This window comes from Dendrobium catenatum, unplaced genomic scaffold (genome assembly GCF_001605985.2).
Source record: "Dendrobium catenatum unplaced genomic scaffold, ASM160598v2 fragScaff_scaffold_1520, whole genome shotgun sequence".
NCBI classification, from domain to species: Eukaryota; Viridiplantae; Streptophyta; class Magnoliopsida; order Asparagales; family Orchidaceae; genus Dendrobium; species Dendrobium catenatum.
In genome coordinates, this window is record NW_021319982.1 from 705,051 (window position 1) to 731,951 (window position 26,901).

At 32.2% G+C, this 26,901-nt stretch overlaps 2 protein-coding genes across 2 annotated transcripts in view; both read right to left on the reverse strand.

The window, feature by feature from the left end:
* LOC110110479 (tryptophan synthase alpha chain) overlaps positions 1 to 13,357 on the reverse strand; it is a 25,480-nt gene extending 12,123 nt beyond the window's left edge. The window contains exons 1-5 of the mRNA XM_028700445.1: positions 13,057 to 13,357; positions 9,034 to 9,180; positions 8,893 to 8,958; positions 5,774 to 5,882; positions 3,858 to 3,934 (exon numbers count right to left, since the gene is read on the reverse strand). Of these exons, the coding sequence (XP_028556278.1) occupies positions 3,858 to 3,934; positions 5,774 to 5,882; positions 8,893 to 8,958; positions 9,034 to 9,180; positions 13,057 to 13,254 (597 nt within the window). The 5' untranslated portion in view covers positions 13,255 to 13,357. The remainder of the gene's footprint in view (positions 1 to 3,857; positions 3,935 to 5,773; positions 5,883 to 8,892; positions 8,959 to 9,033; positions 9,181 to 13,056) is intronic.
* A 1,578-nt stretch (positions 13,358 to 14,935) lies between these two features.
* The window catches only part of LOC110110469 (NADH dehydrogenase [ubiquinone] flavoprotein 2, mitochondrial), a 28,495-nt gene continuing 16,529 nt past the window's right edge, over positions 14,936 to 26,901 (reverse strand). The window contains exons 8-10 of the mRNA XM_020841958.2: positions 23,038 to 23,115; positions 15,761 to 15,826; positions 14,936 to 15,461 (exon numbers count right to left, since the gene is read on the reverse strand). Coding sequence (XP_020697617.1) covers positions 15,354 to 15,461; positions 15,761 to 15,826; positions 23,038 to 23,115 — 252 coding nt within the window. The 3' untranslated portion in view covers positions 14,936 to 15,353. The remainder of the gene's footprint in view (positions 15,462 to 15,760; positions 15,827 to 23,037; positions 23,116 to 26,901) is intronic.

Below are 26,901 nucleotides of genomic sequence, written 5' to 3' on the forward strand. Positions count from 1 at the left end.
TGCCAACATGCGAAGCTTCTATTGATGGTGAACATTAAGCACTCGTGCAAATGCCGTACTACACATATGCACAATACGACGCTACATATTTGCTATATATGTCAATTGACAATCATATATTTGCATCATACAAAATTACATTGCAAATCATACACCCGAATGCGGCCCCAATCGGAGGGTGTTACGGTATCGTAAACACACCGTTTGAGTCGTCCGAGGATGTTGCGCGGATTAAATGATAAATCCAGTCGAACCCGATCTTTCTATGCGAGTAGATAGGAAGTCGACATGTTCAAACAATCAAACAAAATACTACATCAGCGACGTTCGACTGAGGATATTGTGTTTAATACATTATATGTTGATTGCCATATAAACAAGGAAAATCCACCAATAAAGGCAAAATGCTACAAAGAACCCGATCCCTATCGCAAAAAAGATAGAGTGACAACAGTTCAAATCAAAAAACAAGTGAAATCACTCATAATCACTCCGGATAATTGGCTCGCCGATTTGAATGAAAACTCAAACTAAGATGGGGATCACGAAACTACAAAATGCCCGGCAAATCCCATATGCCTCCACAATCTACATTCAAATCCATTGAGTATGAATCAATCGAATATAATCGACTAGGGCACAAAGCACTTTATTAGCTTAAAGTGGATTTAAAATTATATTTCCCTTAGGCAAATATTTCCCCTCAGATACTACCAAGGTACCCTTCGGGGCAAAACAACCCATGACTTGCTTACAAGATCCTTCTATCAAGTGGGGCTCGACTACCTACTCTGACTAAGTAGACTAAGAGACCATGTTGACCGGGGACGACGAAAACCAATGGGATCATTGATCGAGTCCATCATTCCATTCCCCCACATCCACTATTAAGTGTAGTGGTAAAATATTTTAATTTTAAATATTAAGTCTGGAAATATCCAAACCCAATCATGGCTACCATACACCAGATACCACATATTCCTCTAACTTTATATGTTGATGACTAGCCTTAGTCGAAAGTTCTCTCTTCACTATCAAGAAAGGTAATAACTATAGGGCTTGCACCTATAGGAAACCTTTGAACTACATGATCTAAAATCCTCACAAAATGAGAGGCCAAATCTAAAGCTTCCAAATCATTCTTCTTGAAATTTACCTTCTGGATCTTTAAGCGTTAAAAACTCTCCTTAAAAGAGTATAAGGTCGGGGCAACGAATTTTTGGATCCCACAAGGAATTCAAATTTAGCACTTTGCCGACTGCATTGTTCCAACATGGTGAGGGAATACTGTCAAATTTCAAACGATATGCAAAAGACTATTACATGTTTTTTTAAGTGGATGGGGATAAAATACCTCCTAGACCAGCGTGTTTGACGCCACTGACTATGCAACTTTTTAAGCATGTTAAGAAGGCCTAAATATTCTTATAGATGTTTCTATGAAGATAAAAATTGGTTCATCGAAACAATTCTCGTGAGTGAACAAACTTGCAAAGATTCATAATGAAAAATATTTTTTGGAATGACATTAACAATGAACAAAAATGAAGAATGTAAAATGTTAAATGTATAAAAATAAAATACCAAACACTTAAACATGCAATACCGCGTCGGCATCAAAGAGAAATGCAAAGACTAGAATTAAACACACAACATTGAATAGAAATAAAAACACAAGGGGGACTTGTGATGAATTTAAAAACACACAATGAACAAGAAAGCAGGATGCATAATGAACTACGAATAACATAACTTCTTCAATATTCTTAAACAACTCTCCTACATCTCAAAAAATGCAAGAACTCGATTGAGATGAATCTGACGAGAATGAAAATGAACTACAAATGAGATTCCCTACTTACAACTGAAAAAAAAATGATCCCTTATAAGCGGCGTTTGCCCGAGTAATACATGAAAGTTCCATTCACATGAAAAATTTCAACCCATGACACTTGCAGCCATATTACTCACTCTTCATACACTCTGTCAATGGCGCCAAAATAGCGCACGACCATTGCGCCATAGCGCGGCGAGCGCACCTACGGCACACAGCTGGCATGGCACGACACGCATGTTCAAGTTGGCACGCGTCATTTGTGCACGGCGGCCCGCAATGGTGCGCAGAATTTTAATTTTAATTATGTCGGGATTTTCTAATATTATTTAAAATAGTATATTAATATTTATATTTTAATTATATTTTTAAATAATGTAATAATTAATTTTAAAGATTATTTGATATGATTAAAATAGGTTTAGTTAGGTTTTATTAAAACTTTATTTAGTCTTTATTTATAGGAAATTTTGGACAAATTTGAAGCTCAATTTTAATGGTTTGACTTTGGACTACAAACAATTTTTACCCACACTCGATTGATACTCAAAATAGGAGTCCATATAAAGAATTTTATAAGTTCTTTATTTAATTTTTAGCCGTATTCAAAATTGTGCGCGCCGACGTGCGTGAATTATGACCATGACTCACGGGCAACACTCCGCTGCGCATTCTTCATTGACAAGTATGCTGTAGCCAAAATTGACATTCATATGAGATAAAAAAAATTCAACATACAAAGTCAAGTAAACAATTATTTCCGGTAAGAACCAACGCGTTTCCATGAACAACTACTACATCGAACAAGAAAAGAGAATGAAGCGGATTCGAGTTGCCTGCGTTTGGGGTCGGAAATAGGCGAGCATGCAGTGAGATAGGAGTAAAGAGATTGAGTGGATGTGAGTTTGAGATCGATGTGTGGAGGTTAGAGAGGCCTCAAGCCTATGTCTTTCAGAGTTAGAGAGAAGAAGAGACAAAGAGCAGAAGGCTGGACCTTAGTCCATCCAGGAAGTGAAACAAGAGACATGCCTCAAACTTTTTGTGAGGACTAAAGAGAAAAATGGGGAGCTTGCATGCCAGCGACTTTTCTGTGCTCATTCTTTGCCAATTGGATGAAAAAGACCTGGAAAAGATGCTCCAACGATAGAGATAATATGTTATAGCGAAATAGGATTAGCAGGAATTTTATTTTTGTCAATCGATAGAGATAAGATGCTTAATCCATATTGATTTCAGTTGCTAAATAAATAAAATGAAACAACCATATTACTTGCACATTATGTCCATCTTTCTCATATATAGAAGGTCTTGCTTATATATAAAAGTTAATTTCTTAATGGCTACGACACACCATAAACACATATTTGGGTACTGCCTAAACAGAATAAAAAAAATACAAGGTTTTCTTTAGATATAATTCTTGATCATGTTTGGACAGCAAATTGTTAGAATTAAAAAAATAATTTCATAATAGAAAAAAAATCGAACCAAACAATAAAAAAAATTGCAAAGTCAATATCAGGAAAAGATGAGGCTTGATTTAAAAGGACACAATACTCCATAATTTGTTTCAGCAGCTTTCATTCCTCAAAATCCCAGTCATTGTCTAAATCCAAACCCTTTGATGGCGTATGACAACATAAAATATTTGGACTGCTAAATGATATATATAACTAATAATAATATATATAATATAGCAATGAAATAACTGCAAACAATATTAAAGATCATCAGGTGATAAAGGGCATACTAACTCCATATTATGTCCATAGCTTCATTCCTCAAATTTCAGTCTCCTCTAAACCCTAAACCCTTCTAGTGGCTATGAACTCATTAAAAGGACGTAATTTCTATTGGCTATGACCACATAAATAATATTGGACTGCCAAATAGAAAAAAAAATGTAACATTTTCTTCAGACAGATCTTAAGATGCTTGACAAACTAAAAAAAAAATTCAAATACTAGCAAGAAAATAAGTGCAAGTCAATATTAAAAAGATTTTAGGCAATAAAAGGACCTACTAGCTCGATGTGATGTTTAGAAGCTTCATTCCTCAAAATTTCAGTCTCCTCTAAAGGAACATCAGGCACAACTAGCCCTGAAAAAATATTTATCATAAATTAAGCATTAAAAAGTCATGTAAGAACATAAGCAAGATAAATATCACTATGCTTCATCATTATATTAGCTTTGAGTTCCCACAACAAGGAATAAATTGGAAAGTGAAAATAACATCATGAAGAAAAGGATCAAGCTATTATTTTAAGCTATAAGACTTACGAAATGGAGCTTCCTTCCACAGTTGTTCATTTAAATTGTGCTTCATTCATGACTCAACAGAAACAAAGAACTGCTTAATTTATTAATTCCATGTAAGAATTATCAAAAAAAATTTCTCCAAAGAAGTGCTGCTTTTTTCCAAAAAAATATACGTATTTTCGCTCACACTACTCCTAGCGGAAGAGCACATTTCAAAACGATCAGACTACTTATTTTTAAGCTCACGCTTTAAATAAAATTATTTTTTCCAAAATAATAGAAGCTTGTCCAACATCATTATTTACAATTACAAAATATTCTCAATCAATTATTGATCAGCTCAACTATGAACATCTTTCAACATACCAATGAGATTTTCATTCCAAATTACAGTGACGCTATGCTAATCACTATCAATGCTAATATTTGAGATTCCCAAATTTGTATGAGCCTTAAGAAGTGATAATTTAACAAATATTGAAAGTCGGAAAACTTAAGAGAAGTCACCAACAAACTCATTTTCTTTAGTTTTTCAACACTCAATGCCTGTTGAATTTCCATTTCTTAAGGCTCGTAGAAATCTAGGAACCTCAAATATTAACATTGACGGTGATTAACATGCCGTCAATATAAAAAGGAATGAGAATCCTATTGGGATGCTGAAAGATATTCATAGTTAAGCTGATCAATACTTGATTGAGGATATTTTAGTAACTATAAGTAATGAACTTAGACAAACATCTATTCGTTTGAAAAAAATGGTTTCATCTGAAATAGGAACTAAAAATTAACAGCATGATCTTTTTGAAATGTGCTCTTCTAGCAAGAGTAATCTAAGAAAATATATAGATATTTCTTTGAAAAAAGCAACACTTCTGTGAAGAATAATTTGTCAAACAATTCTCACAAGAAATTAATAATTAAGTAGTTCTACGTTCCTATTGAATCACGAATGAAGAGCAATTAAAAAAAAAACTATCAAGGGAAGCTCCGTTTCACAAGTCTTATAGCTAAAATAACAGCTTGATCCTTTTCTCATGGAACACTACTGTTGCTAGGTCTCAAGCCTTGGATGAGAAAAGTGAAAGTTCTGAGCATATTAACGCGATCTGATTTGCGAACAGATGATGTTTAAGTTGTTTCGGGTGAGGCTGAGACATTTAGAAGCTACTACATATGACAGCGTGTTGATCGGTCGCCCTTTTCATTGTACTTGCTTGTGTTGATTATAACATATGTACATAGGTCAACAGAGAGTTGTGAGGATCTCAATTTTTCCAATGCACTGGTGATATACTATTAATTGTAAACTTATAAAAATCATATGCTCTTAATTACTATGCTCTCTATGTAGGCATCCCCTTTGCAAAAAGGAGAGAATCTTAATCATGCAAAAAAAAAATTCAAGAAATTATCATTTCACATGCACGCAGTACCAATATAATAATATTTTTTCACGTTCTCTGAAAGACTGCCTCATCATCAAAACCAGTTTTCTCCCTGGCTGAAAGATTCACTTTACTGTTTTAGCATTCCTGAAAGCAATGCAGCTAAGTGATCTAGAATGAAGTATTTTAAGTTCAACAAAGAAGCATCATTCAAGTAGAATGGATATAAGTGCAAGACAAAGTGGCTAACACATCAAGATCAATCATAAAAGAAAGTTATGAAAATATACCATGTACACCAACATTCTTAATGGTAGAGATAAAGTTTTCAATCCCTCGCTTCAGAATCGGGTTATAATATGTAAACAGAGCAATGGGACAAGACAATTGTGGCACTACCTGCATGACATAATTAAAATATTTTGTGATTTATAATAGAGAATTCATCTCAGCAAGAAGCAACGTGTACATTTATTAAAATAAAGGTCTAAAATAAAATTTATGACACTCTAACTTAGTAGCATCTGCCATCTAACCTTGAAAGAAAGATACTTTATAAGCTCAGCACAAAATAACAAATACCCATTTGCGTACAACAACATTTCAGATAAAAAGGTGGTGATATGACCATCATTGATGAGACGAAGTGATGAAAATCATAAGGATGTCATCTCAGCCTAGAAAGGGGATGTTGCCACTAGGCAAGCACCTTAACATTAGAGGCAATGCAATTATGGAAGGAAAGCCTAACAAAGGTGGGAGAAGAGTCTAACTCAGGTTAGATGGAGCCCAATTGACCCAATTAGAAATAAATGTACATATAATATGCCAGCTTAGGCATTCATGTGGAGTCATTTGAATTATTATCCCCAATGAGCTGAATGAAGAGTGTTTTTTTGGAAATTAGCAGTACAAATGCAATCACAAATAAAAATTGCATGACAAGATGTAAACTTTAAAACCCTAGATGCATTCCACAATCAAGTGCATAGGAGGAAACTGGAAAGAAATTCAACCAAAAAAAAAAGTAAGCGAAACATCATATCTCCAACAAAGAAAACAATAAACAACGTAAATCAGCAATTGAAAATATTAGGCAAATATTCTTGAAACTTTCCGATCATGATTCTACATTTCACTTTCTCCTACAAATTAAAGTTGTTCTTTTATCTCCTGGACCAATTCTTTCTTTTCTTCGTCCTTGCCACCATTGGCTTCTAAGTAAAAGAGGATGGTTCATTCTCCTTCATTTGGTAAAAATAAAAAAATTGGCATAGTATTAGTATTTCTATTATTAAGTAAAATGTTTTTTGACTCCTTATATGAATTTATTAGTATGACGGTCCTTTTCATCTCCTTTGAAGGTGTAACAAATTGACTTACAATATGCCTTTTCCTTCCTTTTGTAATCATAAATTGGTTGCCTTCTAAAGAATAATATCCCAATCCCATATCTATGAACTACTCTCGATATTACATAATATATATCTAGAGATAAAACTTCATAGGCTACCTCATTAATAAATTCTACAGAGAAGTACTCCTAAGATTGCATTGTCAAATGATCTGACACATCATTCTTTTAAAACCAACTCAAAGAATATACTTCAGATAGTTGGTAGTGAATACCCCAATTTCTCAAAGAAAACTTCAGAGATAAGATTCTTTTCACTGCCTATGTCTAAAATAACATCAATGAGAATAGATTCACCTAAAGCTTGAGATGGAAAAATTCCTCCCTAACTTCTCATTGGCATGTGAATGTAAATGTCGGACCTACCATTGCCATTACTTCTTCAATTACTTCTTTTGAAGTAGTTATGAGGATCTTTTTGCTTATCCCATTTCAGGCACTTTTCTTAATATAAATTCCAACAATCCTTTAGCTTATACCCAAATTTTTATAGTAGAAACAGGGTTGTCTAATATCTTACTCATTTGTATCTTAGCCTTCATACATTTGTAAATAAGGGTTTCTATCCAATGGGGTGAGATTTGTTTCTTTCCTTAAGTACAATAACTTTCATACTGGCTTCAAGAACATCAACAACTAGAAAAAGCTTCAATTCCATGTGAATACTTTCATGAAGTTGTAGACTCCAAAAATTCACCTAGGGATCGGGTAAGAAAGTTTAAAATTTATGGGTCAAATTTTTAAAAGGCATATTGGCTTCTTGATAAGACACCATACAAAAATTTTTCCCTTATTTTATTATTTATTTTCAAGTTTCGCATGTGCATAAACCATTATAATTAATTACCCCCTCCAAATAACAAGGGAAAACTTTTGATTAAGGCTATTCGATAGAAGCTAAATGCTAAGCTATAATAGTGGCGACTTGGTCTAGGATTGAGAATTTATTGACTTCTACTTAAAGGACGGAACATAGAGCGAATGATGACAAATCCGATCAAGTTCCAATAGTTCCATTGTATCGAGTTATAATGGACTATGGACTACTTAATCAATGAAGGAAGTCAACCAAACCTAATCAAAAGATCATTGTCAGCAATCATGGGTTATGTTATTCAAGAGGATCGTACAGACTTGATGATGGGGACATCAGAGCTTGGAAAGTTTATCGGATGCGTGGTCACCGCTCTACGGCCACGATCGTGCCGATATATTTTTGAGTCCTCATATGTACTTGTTTTTATTTATTTGTTTTACTATTTGTTTTAGTTGTTTCTCCCTTTCTACAGCTTACCCCTTATTTAAGGGTGGTCATGTGTAAGCCCAAAGGGCGAGGTCGTCTTTTATTTTTCGTCCATAGTATGAGACTATATATAACCCTTATGTTCTCTTTTGAAGGTTAATGAATGAATGATTAAAAAAAAAATCCTGCATTGTGAGTTCTTGTGAGAGCTTGAGAGGAGTTGGAGAGAGACTCAGAATCAAACATATTATTAATAGAAAATAATGAGTTCTTGAAGCCATCATGATAATAAGCAAAGGAAAAAAAAAAAGTATGCTGACGCTATATAAATCACACAATAAAAAAATTATCATAACTGCTAACAAAGTTAATCCTGCCAATATTTAAATATCAGAATAAGAAGAAATTACTTAACTGAATGAAGTCACTTGCATTGATTTGGAAGGATATTTATGATGATACAGAGTTTACGGGCAGTTCTCAGTAGGGAATTTAAGCAAAAGCACACGCATATTTGATGGAGAACGAGAAAATTTTGAGAGAAGAAAATAAGATGGTCATATTGTACGATAGTTCAAAACCTTTCCAGCTCTTTGACGGCATTTACCAAATGCATAGATGGATGGTTTACAACACATAAAATTGTGAGGAAGTTTGAAATTTTAATACAATTTTGTCAAATGGTTTAGTATTTTCCAAATGAAAAGCAGCTTGATGGGATAGCAATGCAGTGGAGGTTGGAAAATAAATACCTCGTGTAACATAGAAATTATTGCATTGAAATTAGTTCCTTTGGCCAAAGCTCGTGTGGCCGCAGCCTGGATTCAGAGCACAAGCAATGTAATTCGGTCTAGCTTGCCTATTATGCTTGAAGGATATATAGACAACCAAACCTGAATAACTGGCCCATCTGCCAACGGATCAGAGTAGGGCATGCCCAACTCTATAATGTCTGAGCCACAAGAATCAAGAATTTGTAATGCTTTTGATGTGGTAGACAAGTCTGGATCACCAGCAGTAATGTAGGGTATGAATGCAACCTACATCATCAAAACGAAAATATTAGATGCCCATACTAATAAGCAAAAGAAGTTTTCAAATCAACTCAAAGGCTCATTCCAGAAACAAAAAATAAAAAACAATAAAGCATCCATTTTAAGAAAGAAAAAGGGAATTTATATCACTGCACCAAACATGGCACAGAAGGGTAGTTAATGAGTATTAACTGATAACATAAGGCACCGAAACACTGCATGCACTTCAATGAGGATGCAAGCATCTGTAATGAATGAATATGAGTAGATAGAAGCATGCCTTTAAATAGTTACGTGAAACAAACAAGCAACATCGGCAAATTTACCCGTTTCTTTGCTATTTGGAATGAAGCCCTATTAGTATCTATTTTGCATACTTCATCCAGCAACCATCATCAACGCCATCATTATCCATACCCTAGCTCAATTTTTTATTCCTATGTTTCATCTATTCAAACTTGCAGGACTGGGTTATGGGCATAGCACAAAAGTTTTTCATGGAAACCCACCTTCAGTAGTTGCGCTGAATAATTCTTATGACTAGCTTAAAGTCAATGCGTGACACTTCTCACCAATTTTTTTGATGATAACAACCAATATGCAATTGCTGTCTTCCATTCAGCCTTTAGCAGCTAAAGAATATTCAATAAAACATGGAGATGTAAAATAACACACGCTACCAATTCATGAAAAAATGATAAATCATCCAAAAAAAATCAATCTTATCACCATTAGCCTAACCATCATACAAAAAATATCACACAATAATTCTTTATAGTTCGATGATATTCTTAAAAAAAATCGCATCTGAATTCCTAGCCAACCCACCCTATCCGCAATAAGCATGTCAGATATGGTTTTTGAGAAGCAGTAAGCAAAATTATAAATGAAGTTGCAATAATATTTCGGAAGTCTGGTTCCTAAACAAATTCAATCAATAAAAATATTATTTCCAGCATCCAATTCATGTATCTTCAATTGTCACAGCACTCTGAAAATCATATGGTTTATTACCAAACTCTTCACAACAAAACCAATCTTTAAGAAAATATTAAGGAACTAATCATCAATGAACCTTCATTGTAAGATAAAAGACTCTGTATGCTGTTAAGGGTGAAGTACTAAAGCAAACAGAGCTCTATGCTTTTAAAATATTGGGATATTTGCTTCGATAAAGTTATTAGCAAATGTCATTCATTTGGTTCTGCGACATCTTTGAATAACCATTTCATAAATACCATAAGTCCAAATTTGTTGATATTTAGATGTCAACATTTAGATGTCAATCAAATCAATTGACCTCAAAATGTTAGGTTATCAGATGATTCAGATGGACAAAATAAATTATACAAAAAATAAAATTAAATTGTTTATACGAAATAGAGCATAAAAATCACATAAAATCGTGCTTATGGAAAATAGAGCCTAAACCAACACCTCGCTTTCACTTCTCCTAAGGGTATTGCAAAAGGTTGTCCAATGTCCAGTGTGTCCCTTTCTCTTTTGGCAGCGCCTTGCTAGGGCTATTTATCCAGTTTCTTGATGCAAGATCAACTAGAAAAGATAATTCATCCAATATAGTAATCAAGATAAAAAGGTCCAAATTTCCTCATCTATCTGTATTACTGTGAAAAAAAAAGATGGGAAAGAAACATGGTTAGTATAATTGGGCTATGCGAAATCTTATTAAAAGTTGAATATTCTCAAAATTTTAAAATTTTAAATTTAAAAACATGCAAAAACCAAATGGGCCTTTGCGGTTGAGTTGGATTCTTTGAGAATAATGGAAACTTTACAGGGAAAAAAAAAGAAAATTTAGTGGAATTCTGTTCTTTTTCAAATTCAATTGATAGGTAACTGTCATTCAATTTCCTCCATATGACGTAATCTTTCCCATCATAAATTTTTTTCTGTTTTCGTTAACGAATTCTCTATTTTCTTTAGATTTTTAGATTTCATTGCTTATCTATTTCATTTATGTTTTTTTTTTTTTCTCTTTCTGGATGCAAGTTTTTTTAATAGTTCGGTCCCACAAAGAAGAAATCAAGATTGTACAAGTCCATCGCAAAAATTAGCCCCACTGCATGCAAATGTCTCCAAATTACATCTCGCTCAGCAATGTCGCTCAGAATTGATTTCCTTACCCGGAAAAAAAAAACGAAAACAATCTTTTTGAAGAGAACAACTTTTTTTATTGACAAGCATATTTAGTCATAACTCTTCATTATAATGTGTATCAACTCTTTACCCTTCTTTTTTTTTTAATATCTCATTTGTTTACTTTCGGACTTGAGCATGATTTTTTGAATGTAAGTGAAAAAAAAAACTATTTTTAAGTATACGAAACCAAGTCTTACATGAATTTGAAAAGTTATGAGTGAGAACTGAACGGAAGGTTTATACAAAAAAATCTAAAATACACAAGTCTCAATCTAAATTCAAGGTAAAATATTCTTAATATCTTCCACCAAAAAACAAAGGGAAGTCAATAATTCAGAACACAATTCCTTTGCTGGCCAACATTTTGCACCAGAAAGTATTGTAAGTCTCATCACCATCCTATAGAATTTTCTGTTGTTGTTGTTGTAATACCTAAATTGGAAATCCGCACTCCTTTTGAGTATCGCATGTGATATAGTTCCGGTAGATTTAATTCATAGGAATTCATTCTTATGAAATTTGAATTACAAGAGTAAAAAATAATTATTTTGGTAAAATAGCATTTTTAGATTACATTAGAAGCAAATTTTCTGTTCTCAAGGTGAGCGTTTCTTGTTTGCATAATGACATGAATGATACTATATTTTGATTATCTTTATAAGATTTTAAAATAGAATGAGACTACTTCGTATCTATATTGGTGTAATATTTCACAAAATTTTTTTTAACTCTTTTGATTAAATTGACAATAAAAAATCTATTTTACATGCATTATGCAATCTGCAGGCATATTCCTATTTTATTTATACATAAAATATTAATGCCCATCACCAAAAAGCCTAAAACATTTCCAAGAAAATTAATCTAAGTGATTGGTTACGGTTTAGCATCATCAATATTGTTTTATTTCAAGTAAGGGAAAGGACAAGGTACACCGAATAAGTGTTGGATTTTGATATTTTGGATGTGCAGTTTTTTTTTTGGTGCAGTTTGTTGTAATATAGAAATTCAACAATTATATTTGGTAAGATTTTTATGAAGTTTTACAATATACATAGAATATTAAATTATTTTAGTAGTTCTGCAGATGAATTGAAGATTATTCTTGAAATTGCTTCCATTTTAGAAAATATTATAAGTGTTAAAGACTGATCTATAAAAGCTACTATGAATCCTTATAAAAATAAGGGTAATCTTTTGGGCATAGCAGTAGTTGAACCTGCATTCATTAGGTAAACAGCCCAATGCTCTACTAACTTAGCTATATCTGATTTGTCAATTAGGGTTATAAGAAAACATTGCTATTTAGATAATACTGAACCAAACAACCCTTAACATTGATTAAAAGATCCTTCAAGTCCTTTTTAAATAACAAATGAAAAAATCAAATACATCCAAATCAAAATATTAGCAGAACAAACTATAGATATAGATGATTAATCAGCATAGAATTCCCATTGTCTCCACCGATCACATTTTTTTTTTCAGAAATAATTACGTAGCATTTAAACTACATTAACTAAATAGTTACCAACGCCTTGATTGACAAGGACAGATTCATAAAACTAATAAGAAGTAACACTAAATAAAAACACAATGAAATTTAGAACACGAAAGGATATAATGCAGCTGCAAGCACAACAAACCAAGTAATCATCAACCAAATACATAACAAATATAAGGGTGGAGTCTAAGAACCGAAGAAGGAATGTTAGTGCATACTTTTCCCTGCTCCTTCAGACGAGCAAAGGTCTCTGAGATACCAAGCGACGGGGAGATTCTAAGAGATGCCATGGTCCGGAGAGAACTGTATCGGGAGATGGGTTTATAAGAGAATGGGGTAGCGAGGTAAACGAGGGAAAGACTAATAGGGTTTCGAGAAGGGATGAGGGAGGCGGCGAAATTTGATGAGAGGGCCATCCGGGCCGCGATTATGGAGACGAAGGCGTCCAATCTCAAGCTCTGCGGAGAGTTTATGGGCGGAAGGAGATCCGTTTTTTACTCGTGGAACTACTGTGGAAGTGTAGTTTGTTATTTTTAATATATGAAAATTAGATAATTTTTAAAATATATATTTTATTCTCATTTTTAATATATAAGAATAAATTTAAAAAATGGGCTTTATATGTATCTTAAATAAATATGTCCAAAAAAAAATTATACTAACTAAAATATCCCTTAAATTCAAATAGACCCTCAAATTTATATAATATCATATTTTATAGTTTCATAGTCATTGTGATCTGCTTAATATATTGCTGTAAAATATTATAACTATTTTAATTTAAAATAAAACTTATTTTTTAAATTTTAGTTAAAATTTATATTTATCTTAGTGTTTTAACTATTATGCTATATTATTATTATTTTTTATATTAACTTGTTTAATGTAAAACACATATTTGCATGCAAAATGTTATTTATATATTAAAATAATATATAAATAAACATAAAAATTTATATATTAGATATATAATCACATAAGAATTTTATGATATATATATAAATTAAAAAAAAAAGCTAAAACATTATGTTATTTGAATTCGATAATACAATAAATTAAAGGCATCAATAATTATTATATATTTCAAAAAATTAATGCAACTAATTAACACTTATAGTACTTCTTTGATAGACTCATGGTGTTAGACTCTTATTAATTGATTTATTTGCTCCAATGGGGTTAATAATGGAGCAACAAGTAATGGATTACTAGTGGCCATTTGGGTCAATCCCCAATGAAAAATTATTAGGTGCGGAGTGTGTACCGTCCGCACAAGTACTGAAAACCTAGCGGTACACAACGGTACCGAATGTCGGTACCTAGTTGGGTATAGTGCTTGTGCGGACGATTCTCCCCATCCACACTCCGCACCTAATAATCTCTCCAGTCCCATTCTCACGGGATCAAATGGATAAAACTTGGGATAATTTCCTCCTACTACATTTTGATTATTAGAGGATATAATTTGCACTATTCTTTGTTAATAACTATGAAGATTATTTCAATGTTAATGAATTGAATAATCTTCTTTAAGTCAATAAAGAACCCCATATTCAATTCTTTAAATGCAATAGGAGAAATCTAAACCCTAAACAATGCAACCTTGTGTACACCATAGCCAAATTTTTACATAAAAATTATTATGTTTTTCTCTCTTTTTTATGTGACTATGTTCTTATAAAAAAAATAGCATAATTTAATCACAATAGTTCTTTAAAGAGCTTAAATAGCTAAATCAACAAGGGATAAAACTCGTTATCTCGGACTATAAGACACCACGCCAGTGATAGGAGAAATTATTTTGTGCGGGTACATGACCGTTTGCAGACAAATCAGAATGTGTCACATCATCCGGTATACAACGGTACACAACAAAAAAGATACATAACACATCCTGATTCGTCTCCAAACGGCACCCGGTGTCACCACAACAATTTTTCCAGTGATAGAGATTTTCATATCTTCGGAGACAAATCAAAATATATCACATCATCCGGTATACAACGGAACACAACAAAAAAAGATATGTAACACATCCTGATTCGTCTCCAAACGGCACCCGGTGTCCCCACAGAACAATTTTTCCGGTGATAGAGATTTCCATATCTGCTACACACAAATGTATTTGAAGTGTAAGACAAATCTCTGTCCACATGCATTTAATCATTACATGATCATTACTACAATGCTTTATCACGACAAGAGACCTGACTTGTGCTTCGAATGCGAATTTTATGTGCTAAATGTTTCTTATGTTGAACAAATGCCTTGTATGTATCAGGGCAGTCTTATCCAATTTGTTTTCTTTTATTACATACACATGCATCAAGAAGCACAGTAGATTTGAATAGCAAATGCAATACTGCATGCGACTATCAAATTCAACAGGGTACAGAAAAGAGAGCAGGTTAATTGTCAAGTACCTTGTAAACCAATAGAAAGTGGTTAAACAGGAAGCTCTCTCTTTCTCTATCCCTCTCTTATAATTTGTTAACTTAATAAATGGGAAGAGCATTCAGCAGGCATCCAGGTCTCTACATGGTGGAGGTTTTGGCTCACCAAGCAATGTGGTATTGCCACCTTCAGGTCCACCTCTAATTCGATTTGGGTTTTGTGTCCCAACCTGCCAGAGAATAGAAGACAGTAGGACCATGATAAGAGTGAAGGGGTATGAGGCTTTCAATCTATCATTGTGATTCAAATTATGATCTCGAGCCAACATAGACTTCGTTTGGGACCGATTTTTTACTGCTTCATAAAGTACCTTTCTAGTAAAAAAATTTTAATACTAAAAAGCTGTTTGAAGAAGCAAAAAAAAAAAAGCCGTCCCAAACTAAGCCTTAATCATTGTTTTAGGCCTTCCCTCCGAAGAACCATAAATCAGAATTAAAAAGACTAAAAAAAGAAAATTGGACGACTTACTGGAGGAGCTTCTCCTCTCCTTAGCATCTCAACAATCTCAACAACTCGTTTGGGAGTAAGGTCTTCCTGAGGAAACAAATCATACAGATAATTAAAACAACAATAAACGTTGCCAGTGAATATAGAAAGGAAATAGCCATCAATCAATACAGAAACAAGCACATATGTCACTTTTCTGCCAGACTAAAGCTTCATTTGGGACAGCTTTTTTATTGCTTCTTAAAGCAGCTTTCTAACACTAAAATTTCAATTTTTGTACTAAAAAACTGTTTTAAGAAGTAGGAAGAAAGCCGTCTGAACGAAGCCTAAGGCTTCACTTGGAACCGCTTTCTTATTCTAGTACAAAAGTTAAAATTTTTGTACTCAAAAGCTCCTTTAAGAAGCAATAAAAAAATCATCCCAAATGAAGCCTAAGTCTTTTATGTTAATGATTTATAGTGTGCATCTTGAAGACTTGAACCCTTGATCTATAAAGTGAGAGGATGGTTAGTAAATCTATACTACTATTATAAAAGGGACTTGAGTTTCCACCCAAATAAAATCTCAGCCTTTCATTTTAATTACTCAAATAAAATCCTAACATTTCATTTCAATTATTATTATTTATTAATAATTATAATTATATTAATTATTTTATTAATATCAAATACTATATATATATATATATCAATCTCTTCTACTTCTGCTCACGCCTCTTCATCAATTTGAGAATCCTCAATCGGTCCCAAGATATGCATTCACACTGTGTCAGTTTATGCATCTGGTATCTACTGTTGGAATCGCAATCGAGATGCATTCTTCTGCTCACTATAATCGCAGTCAATAAGCATTCCAAATATGGAGAAACATATGGGAATATCATTAGTGATGACAGAGAAGCATGTGCAGATAATTCGTCTAACTGTGTTTCATAAAATTAATACAATATAAGAGAATGAAAGGTTTGAAGTATTTTATCTTAGATATCTGAAGAAATTACTTCAAAGGCCATATTGACGAGCTTTTTATGCTGGCATATCACTATAAGGTGAATTTCTATAATAAATCTTTTTGAGTTCACGAACTTAATGATATCATAGCTGCAGATTTTATTCTTTTAATTGAATATTTGATTATGTTGTATCACAGTTCGTTTTAAAATTTTTGAATTATATTTTTCATCTTAAATTTATTGTGAAAACTTTTAAATTCTTAAAATCATACAAAGCCGACAATGATAATTTTGTTATAATATTATTACGCTTGACAAATTTGCTCTTATAATATTCAATATTTTTTCTTGTGTTCATATGAAACATTTTCTTTTATGATATTTGTAGATTAATTGACAATATTATCCTTTTCATTATTATTATTATTATTATTTTATCCAGGTTGGAGATAATAATTGTGTTTAATTTAGGTGGGTTTGGATAAGCTTTTGTATATTTGTTAATCTAGCCTTGGTGGTGGTTTGTTATTGATCTTTAAAGATTAATTCATTAGTTATTTAATTATATATCTTCTATGGATGATTCATTAATTTTACATTGGAGGCTCAACAAGAAAGATGCTATATATATTTTATTATTATTTTAATTCTTTTGGCCTTAGTGGTAGTTTGTTAAATTTTTTTTTGTGGCAGTTTCTTAAAATTGATAACATCTCCCAACAATTTAAAGTAAGTTCATTCATTTCTACTTAATATTGCTTGAGGCGTTAGAATTGGCAATTAGTTGCTCTATGTATTTTAATTTAATTGGCAATTAGTTGCACTTAGAATGGCCAAAAGATGAAAATAGTTATCACACAAGTAATTGAATATCTCATTAGGATATGAAATTATGATGATGAAGGCTTATGGAACTAATAAGAAAGAAGGGATTAATATTACTATGGAATAATTTGAAGGACAAACTTTTTCATACCAATTTGCCTTAAAACATTGAATGAACTTACTTTTTTGGATTTACAAGAAGAATACATCAGTTGGGAACAACAATCTAATAATTGAATAGGAAGGTTGGTGGTTTAAAAAAATTATTGAATGACATGTGATTGTAAGGAAAAAATTTGGTTGTTGAAAGAGGGAATTTGGTGGCGTAGAAGGGAGAACCAACTATTGAAAATGTTGGATTTGTTGAAAGAAGGATGTGAGAGAGAGAGAGAACAATAGAAATCAAATTACATTTAATCAAAACTTGATTTTAGGTTACAAACTCAATCTTGTTTATAATTTCCAAAAACATATAGAATTCCATTCAAATTCAAAGAAACTAAAAACTAAAACTATTATTGAGAGACCTAACTAATTTCGAGATTCTCTCTCTCTCTCTCTCTCTCTCTCTCTCTCTCTCTCTCTCTCTCACATCCTTCTTTCAACAAATCTAACATTTTCAATAGTTAGTTCTCCCTTCTACGCCACCAAATTTCTCTTTCATTAGCAAAATTTTTTTCCTTACAATCACATGTCATTCAATAATTTTTTCAAACCACTAACATTCCTATCCAATTATTAGATTGTTGTTTCCAACTGATGTATTCTTCTTGTAAATCCAAAAAAATAAGTTCATTCAATGTTTTAAGTCAAATTGGTATGAAAAAATGTATGTCATTCAAATTATTCCATAGCAATATTAATTCATTCTTTCTTATTAGTTCCATAAGCCTTCATCATCATAATTTCATATCCTAATGAGATATTCAATTACTTGTATGATAATTATTTTTATCTTTTGATCCTTCTAAATGCAACTAATTGTCAATTAAATTAAAATACATAGAGCAACTAATTGCCAATTCTAACGCCTCAAGCAATATTAAGTAGAAATGAATGAACTTACCTAAAATTATTGAGAGATGTTATCAATTTTAAGAAAGTGCCACTAAAAAAAATTAAAAAAAAATAAATAAATTTTAACAAACTGCCACTAAGGCCAAAAGAATTAAAATAATAATAAAATACATATAGCATCTTTCTTGTTGAGCCTCCAATGTAAAATTAATGAATCCTCCATCGAGGATATATAATTAAATAACTAATAAATTAATCTTTAAAGATCAATAACAAACCACCACCAATGCTAGATTAACAACTATACAAAAGCTTATCCAAACCCACCTAAATTAAACACAATAATTATCACCAACCTGGATAACATAATCTACTTTTATTAATATAAGTCTAACTAACTAAATTTAAAAAAGACAAACAAACAAAAAGAAAACTTAAAGAGCAACATGTTCAAATTTACAAGGCAAAAAATTTACGTGTAATAATAATAATAATAATGAAAAGGGTAATATAGTCAATTAATCTACAAATATCATAAAAGAAAATATTTCATATGAACACAAGAAAAGATATTGAATATTATAAGAGCAAATTTGTCAAGCACAATAATATTATAAAAAAATTATCATTGTCGACTTTGTATGGTTTTAAGAATTTAAAAATTTTTACAATAGATTTAAGATGAAAAATATAATTCAAAAATTTTAAAACGAACTATGATACAACATAATCAAATATTCAATTAAAAGAATAAAATCTGCAACCATGATATTATTAAGTTCGTGAACTCAAAAAGATTTATTATAGAAATCCACCTTATAGTGATATGCCAACATAAAAAGCTCGTCAATATGACCTTTGAAGTAATTTCTTGAGATATCTGGAATAAAATACTTCAAATCTTTCATTCTCTTATATTGTATTAATTTTATGAAATACAGTTAGACGAATTATCTGCACATGCTTCTCTGTCATCACAAATGATCTCCCCATATGTTTCTCCATATTCGGAATGCTTATTGACTGTGATTGTAATGAGCAGAAGAATGTATCTCGATTGCGATTCCAATGAGCAGTAGATACCAGACGCGTAAACTGACACAGTGTGAATGCATATCTTGGATCCGATTGAGGATTCTCAAATTGATGAAGAGGCGTGAGCAGAAGTATAAGATATATATATATATATATAGTTTCTCTGCATTCATTGGTTAGATATTATGTAGTATAGATATATATATATTAAGAGAAACGAAGAGACGTTATAAATATTAAGAGAAATGAAGAGGCGTTTCTCTGCATTCATTAGTTGTAATAAAACAATTTATAATTATTAAGAGAAACGAAAAGACGCTACATCCATTGGTTGTAATTAAACTAATTTTATAATTATGAAAAGAAATGAAGAGGAATTTCTCTGCATTCATTTGTTGTAATTAAGAGAAATGAAATTTTATTTGATAGGTAGAAGCTGAATCAAAATAATTTGAATTTGATACCAACGTATGCAGTATAAAAGATCACAATGGTTACAATTAATTAATACAGCTTTATGATAATAAATATGGAGTATTTGATATTAATAAAATAATTAATATAATTATAATTATTAATAAATAATAATAATTGAAATGGAAGGCTAGGATTTTATTTGAGTAATTAAAATGAAAGGCTAAGATTTTATTTGGGTGGAAACTCAAGCCCCTTTTATAATAGTAGTATATATATATATATAATTCTTATAATGCAATAATTAATTTATTAATTGTATAGCTGAATACCTTCATTATAAATTTAATGAGTATCTATTAATAATAATTGTTTTGAACTTTAATATCTCTACTAATTGTTTGGTTATAAATTATAAAATTCAACTTCTTCATTTTAGCTATCAATTTACAATTATATTAAATTAAATATAATTGTTTCCAAAAAAGAAATTTATTCATATTTTTCTTTGATATATTATATAAGTTTTTGAGAAAAAAGAAAAAGAAAGCTATGAAAATTCTACTTCTCATTGTATATAATATAATTTGCATAGATAGATTGTCAATTATCAGACTTGCAACCATAACGCTCAATCTTCAAATAACTAATTTAGTAAGAAATATAATTTATATGGTATTAACATTATCATTACAACTAACATTCTTAGTTCCAATTTTAAGATTTATAGTAGCTAAACAAGTATTAAAAGATTTGAGGGTCTTGTAATGAATTTCCTGTTTATATTTACAAATAGATAATTAAAAAACTTCATACAGACTCTCTGAAGTGGTGATATATTTTAGGCTGGGAGAAGAATTAGGATATAACTCTAAGCATAGTAACTATTACACCATACAAATGCGAGAATAATTATTCAATGTGATGCACCAACATGGATCTTAAACACGACAAACCATAAAAGCAAGAAAAAAAAAATAACAAGAAGAATTGCAATAATAATGATATATAATGAAATTAGTTCAACAAGTTCCTAACAATCAAACTTATAATACAAAAATCATAGCATTACAAGTTCCTAACAATCAAAATTATAATACAAAAATCATAGCATTACAAATATATTTATGGAGTTAAAAATTTATATATCATATATTTCATTATTGATATTCAAAATTTTATTAACGTGTACTTTGTGCATGCGCAATTAAACTATTATATATATATAATAATTTAAATGTTGTAATCATATTTTATATAGGCATTATTGATATGACTCCATAAAAATAGGCTGGGCTTATGGAGAAAAATAATGTTCTTGAATCATAATATAAATCATTAATTCTCTCAACATCTCTTTCTTAATCACATAATTAATATGAGAATTGCGATTAAACAATCCAAAATTTTGACATAAGAATGCTTCTTTAGCTTAAAAAGGAAATGATGGATATATATTTCACATACAATGAAGAAATTTAACTTGTTGTTTCGTACTTAAGTATTGATCAAATTGTAAGTCTGATAAATTGTACTTAATCAACTTTTTTAATTTTTATGTTATAAAAATTTGACTTATTTTATTTTTAATTAATATTAATCCTTATCCTAAAATCATGAAATGCAATTTTAATAAGCCTCTAATTCTTTGTTGGGAAATCTATCTCATTAGTTGTATTGATAAATTTAACATTAAAACTTTTATATAGTTTTCACTAACAATTAAACAAGCACAAATTTTACTAAATTTGTATTGTACAACAATTTAATCTTCTCATATTATATTTTTTTATTACTAGCAACGCGTACTTTGTGCACGTGCAATAAAACTAGTACCAAAAAACGGGAAATTCAACCACAGCTTTTCTTGTCTAAAGAGAAAACAATTATGATCACCTAAAATTAGAGTAAAGTAGCAATGTCTTTCATCAGCTAATGGGTTTGAACGGCCAAGTTGCTCGGTAAAAAGAGTGGATCTCATGTACAAATAGGAACCCATGAGGATAACCTTCCACACAATAATACAACATTTAATATGACTGAAAACTCATTAACCAGTATATGTTTCCACTTATAAAACTTAATGAACATGAATTAGGTTCATATTAAACTATAAAGAATGTTCATTTAACAAAAAATGTTGTACGTAAACTTGAAGCAAATGTCTCAATGATCTCACGAATTACCATCACACATTCCGCGTGTTAAGTATTTAATAGTTTTCAATTGCAAGTTTCCTATACTCTATATGCACAACTTGGACACATCAAACAACAGCAAAGCTTTCACTTGAGATTATTAGCAAATAATTAGTGGTCATGGTCGCGTCACATTAGCCAGTAACAATTTTACACAAAAGCTATAACATTCATCTTCTTTAAATCTACGAAGTCTTTCAGAAAGAAAATCAAATTTTAAAATATTTGAGGTTACCTAAAAAGGAATTGCAGACCCCTCTTTCATCAACATCCTACAGCTTGCCTCCATATAACAATGGGCCATTCAGAAAAGCTTGTTACAGTGATGCAAAGAGCTCTATTCTTGTCTAACCCTCTTGCCACCAGCAACATCCTCAAATGAGCATGATTCGGATTTCAGTTTACAGTTCTTGAAATAATCACTAAAACCCCATCTTCCAACCCAAACCATAGTCTTTCCAGCCCAAAGAACAGCCATTGCCCACCTTAAAATAATTTGTCCAACAGCCAAAGCCTGTAATGACCGGTTAAAAGGTACAGTAACGAGCCCAACCCATTCCCTAACCTGCTAAGGACAAATATGCATTTCACAGACTGAATGAGAACTGCCAGTCCCTCCACTCTTTTGTTCACAATCTAACTTACTAACGCCAAATGCATCCGCCTCGCCAATGAGAATCATGATAAGGAGACACGAAACTTAATTCTGAGCTTATTGCATGGGTGGATATACCACATAACACATGGTAATGGCTGTATGAATAATTGAATACAAGAGCATACCTTCTAAATCTAGGATAGAAAAATAGCAAAAGACAGATGATTCAATTAGTCTAGATGGATGAGAGTGAACTAACGTAATAATTATATGTGAATCCTTCAGATCCGTTTGAGTAATCAGCCACAGCAATCATCGGAGCATTTACACAGCAACCCTGTTTCAAATAGAATTACACACAGAACTGAAAACAGTCATATCAACGAGACAAAATATATAATATAGTTACAAATGAATTATATCAAACCATACATAGCTAGGGGGATATGAAAAGAATCTATTGAGTAAAAAATCCATGGGAAAACATGTAAGAAATTCTTATGAAATGGCCCACGTTACTTTAATTATTTAATTATAATTTAATAAGTAATGAAGTGTCACAATCCTATTAGTCAAAAGAGAGATAATTCATCAATATGTTCATCATGGACTGCTCGATGAAACAACTAAATTATGAAATAATGATCTTCTTTTTTACCAATTAAGTGTTAGCTTTCTTCATAAGAAACTAACTGAAGCAAGAAGAAAAATTGCAGGTGAAAGGAAGAAAACATAGTTTCTCAAATTCTTGATCAAATTTTCAAAGAATATCCCCATAAATCAAGGTATGTTTTCTTCCAATTAATGTTTTGTGAAAATAATCTAGTAAAAGACCTTCAGTATAACAAATTTATGCAGAAAAATAAAGTTTGCTCATAACTTTAATTTACGAATGGAAAAATAATTTTACATATGGTATCAAGGTCAGGTTAAGAACTTGTGATCTTCTATTAAAGATTATTTTATGTTTCGAAATTTAGTATGTAATAGAAAATTATAGTTTTGTTATCAATTTTGCTCGATATCTTTTCTTCCTCTATAAGTTATTGTTCTTAATGTATTTACAATTTATTCATTAATTTACGTTAATTTCACACCATTCTTACTGCGACAAATTTGAAATATTTGTATAAAACCATTATAGTTTGTTCTTTCGGTAAGAAATGATAGCATTCTAGCGACTGCTTGGTTGCAAATAAATTTAGTCCCATGGCATTTGAGTATCTCATTAAATGAGATGCTCTGGATTTTATTTTTAGAAATTTCCGCCACATGCAACTATTGTTGCTATGAACTTGAAACTTACTATTCTTACTTAAGGAAAAATATTTTGAATCCAAAACACATTGATTGGATGTACTTCATATTTGAAATGCCAACAATTAAATACTGAAGATTTATTATTTATTTAAGAGAATTTATGTGCATATTCATATTAAGAGAAAGATAATTAAATTTGAGCTATAATTGTACAAAGTTTTAAACAAATAATAATAATTTTCTTATATGCATTTCACCTAATTGAAATATATATCATTGCCACTATATAATTTCATATTCATATTAAGCATAATTTGTTTAGTATATCTAAAGATAACAAATATATTTAACTGGATTATATATGATTGCTACTTATGAGAAATTTAAATTGAGTATCAATCATGCTTTACAGTTGTGCATTGTACTATTAATCAAAAGAGAACTTCAATATATATTTAAGTGGTTGTATGAATACTAATTTGAGTTAGTGTTATGTGTTTGCTTTTACATGAGCGTTCCACATTTATTTTGTAGAATCTACTTTCTTTATTCACAAATTTTGTCTACTAAGAAGTTCAATGGGCTTAATTTTACTGAATAAAGTGATCAAACTTAGTTCCAAGTAAGTTTTCTGAATCGTGATTTGGCATTTCTAAGTGATAAGCCCACTACTCATTTTCCTAATAGATTAGTAGCACCAAATAAAAATCTATACATAATGCTTGGGAAAGATAAAACATACTTAGTTTAGTGTTTATGCAAATTATTGCAGCAAATATAAGAACTCGTAGCGCCACTCACGTGTCCTAAATGCAGTCTTCCGGGCATCCTCTTCTCTCATTCGGATCTAATGGTACCTCGACTTCAAATCCATCTTTGAGATCACTACTACTCCACATAGCTCATCCAGCAGCTCATCCATCACCAGAATGGAAAACTTGTCAGGCACAGTTTCCTTATTCAGGGCCTGATAGTTTACGCAAAATCTCCAGCTCAGGTACTTCTTCATGACCAATAAGACTAGACTAGAGAAAGGACTCACACTCAGTTAAACGATCTCTGCTTCTAATATCTCTCAGATCAGCTTTTCAATCTCATCATTCTTAATTTGAGGTTAGCAGTATGGCCTGACACTGATTGGTGACACTCCCTCTCTCAAGGTAATGGCATGCTTATGCTGTCTCAGTGGGGGCAAACCTTGAGGTGGATGAAAAACCTCACTAAATTATTGTATAAGCAGTTGTATTGAAAGAGGAATGTCTCCCTCTTCCTCCAATCTACCCCCTCTAAGCTCTACAACTCCACCAGAAATCCACCTTCCACTTCCTGTAAGGTCCCCACCATGATTTTGAGTGACACAATGGCTTTGGATAACCTTGCATCACCCCTAATCATCATTCGCCTCCCACCCCCTCCCCCCACTACAAACTACATTGTCAATGCTCCCCAATTCACCTGGGTATCCCCCAAGATTTGTAGCCACTTCATCCCTAGATAACATCAGTGCTTTCTAACTTTAAGGGAAGGAAGACCTCTCTCACTTGGACCCCCTGTATAGTCAAAACCACTCCTCTGCATACTCTTCTACCTGTCTCCACATTCCTAGTGCCCATCATCACCCCATAACTCCCTGTCTACCAACTTCACCCCTAATTAGTCAACGACCTGGTTGGAGATTAAATTGTGGGTAGCACCACTACCTCCTTATTACTATTTCTCTATTCACTTTCATGGTGTGATTCAGAGTGAATACCACCATTGAATTTAAGGAGACCTATGCCATGTCAAGATGCATCTCTTCTTCGTCATCTACCACTGCCTCATTCACGATGGTGTACCTCTCATCACAACTAAAACATAATCCCTTCAACCTCTTCTCCTGTAGCTCCTTCTCAATGAGCTTCTTGAAATTTCCTCAAATTCGCCCTCCTATAGGCTTCTTCTTTGGGGCCTCATGAAAGATTCATGGTGTTGGCTACTTAGGAGTTAAGAAAGTAGTGGTTATCCTGTACGATCCTCTTGAATAGTTGCCTCTGGCCCTCCTTTCCAGATGCTTCTAGTCCTCCACTAACTGCGCTAGCTCCATAGCCTCTCCCAAGTTATGAGGCTTCATCACTCTAATTGCTGCCCGGATCTCTGGTTTGAGACCCGTCATGAAGTTCCTCTCTAACAATGTCTCAGAAAGCCGGTCCAATCGACTAGCAAGGTACTCAAACCTCTTCCAGTACTCTATCACCGATCAATCATGTGTCAGGATGAAAAATTGCTCATAGAAGTCCCCTCCTCTGTTAGTTCGAAAGCGTTGCAGCAAGTAATCATTGAACTCCCTCCAACTCTGTATGGGTCATCTTATGTCCCTCCATTGGTACCAAGTCAAGGCATTCCCTTCCAAACATAGGCCAATTGTTGTCGGCCTCTCCTCATCCATCAAGCTATTGATAGTGAAACATCTCTCCACCATGTAGATCCACCCACGTGCATCATCTCCCTCAAAAAGGGGCATCTTTAGCTTCCTCACTCTCGAATCGCCTCTGTTTCCCTTGAATCCTCCAAAAACTCACATTCCACGAAGGGGTGGTGCTCCCCTCGTGTCCAAATCCTCCCTTTTGTGCTTGTACCCAAACCCTTCTTGAAAATCACCTCTCCTTTTGTTCCACTCACCCCTATGCTAAAAATCAAACCCTCGTTTTGCAAAATTAGCACCCATCCTTTTATGCCTACTACCCATCTTCGCCCTAGAAATAGGTTCTAGGAGATGCATCCCATCTCCCCCCCCCACTCCAAAATCTCCACCTCTTGGTTTTCCCCTCTCCTTATTAAATAAGGATTTATACCACTTCCTTGGCACTTTGATGGCTCCCTT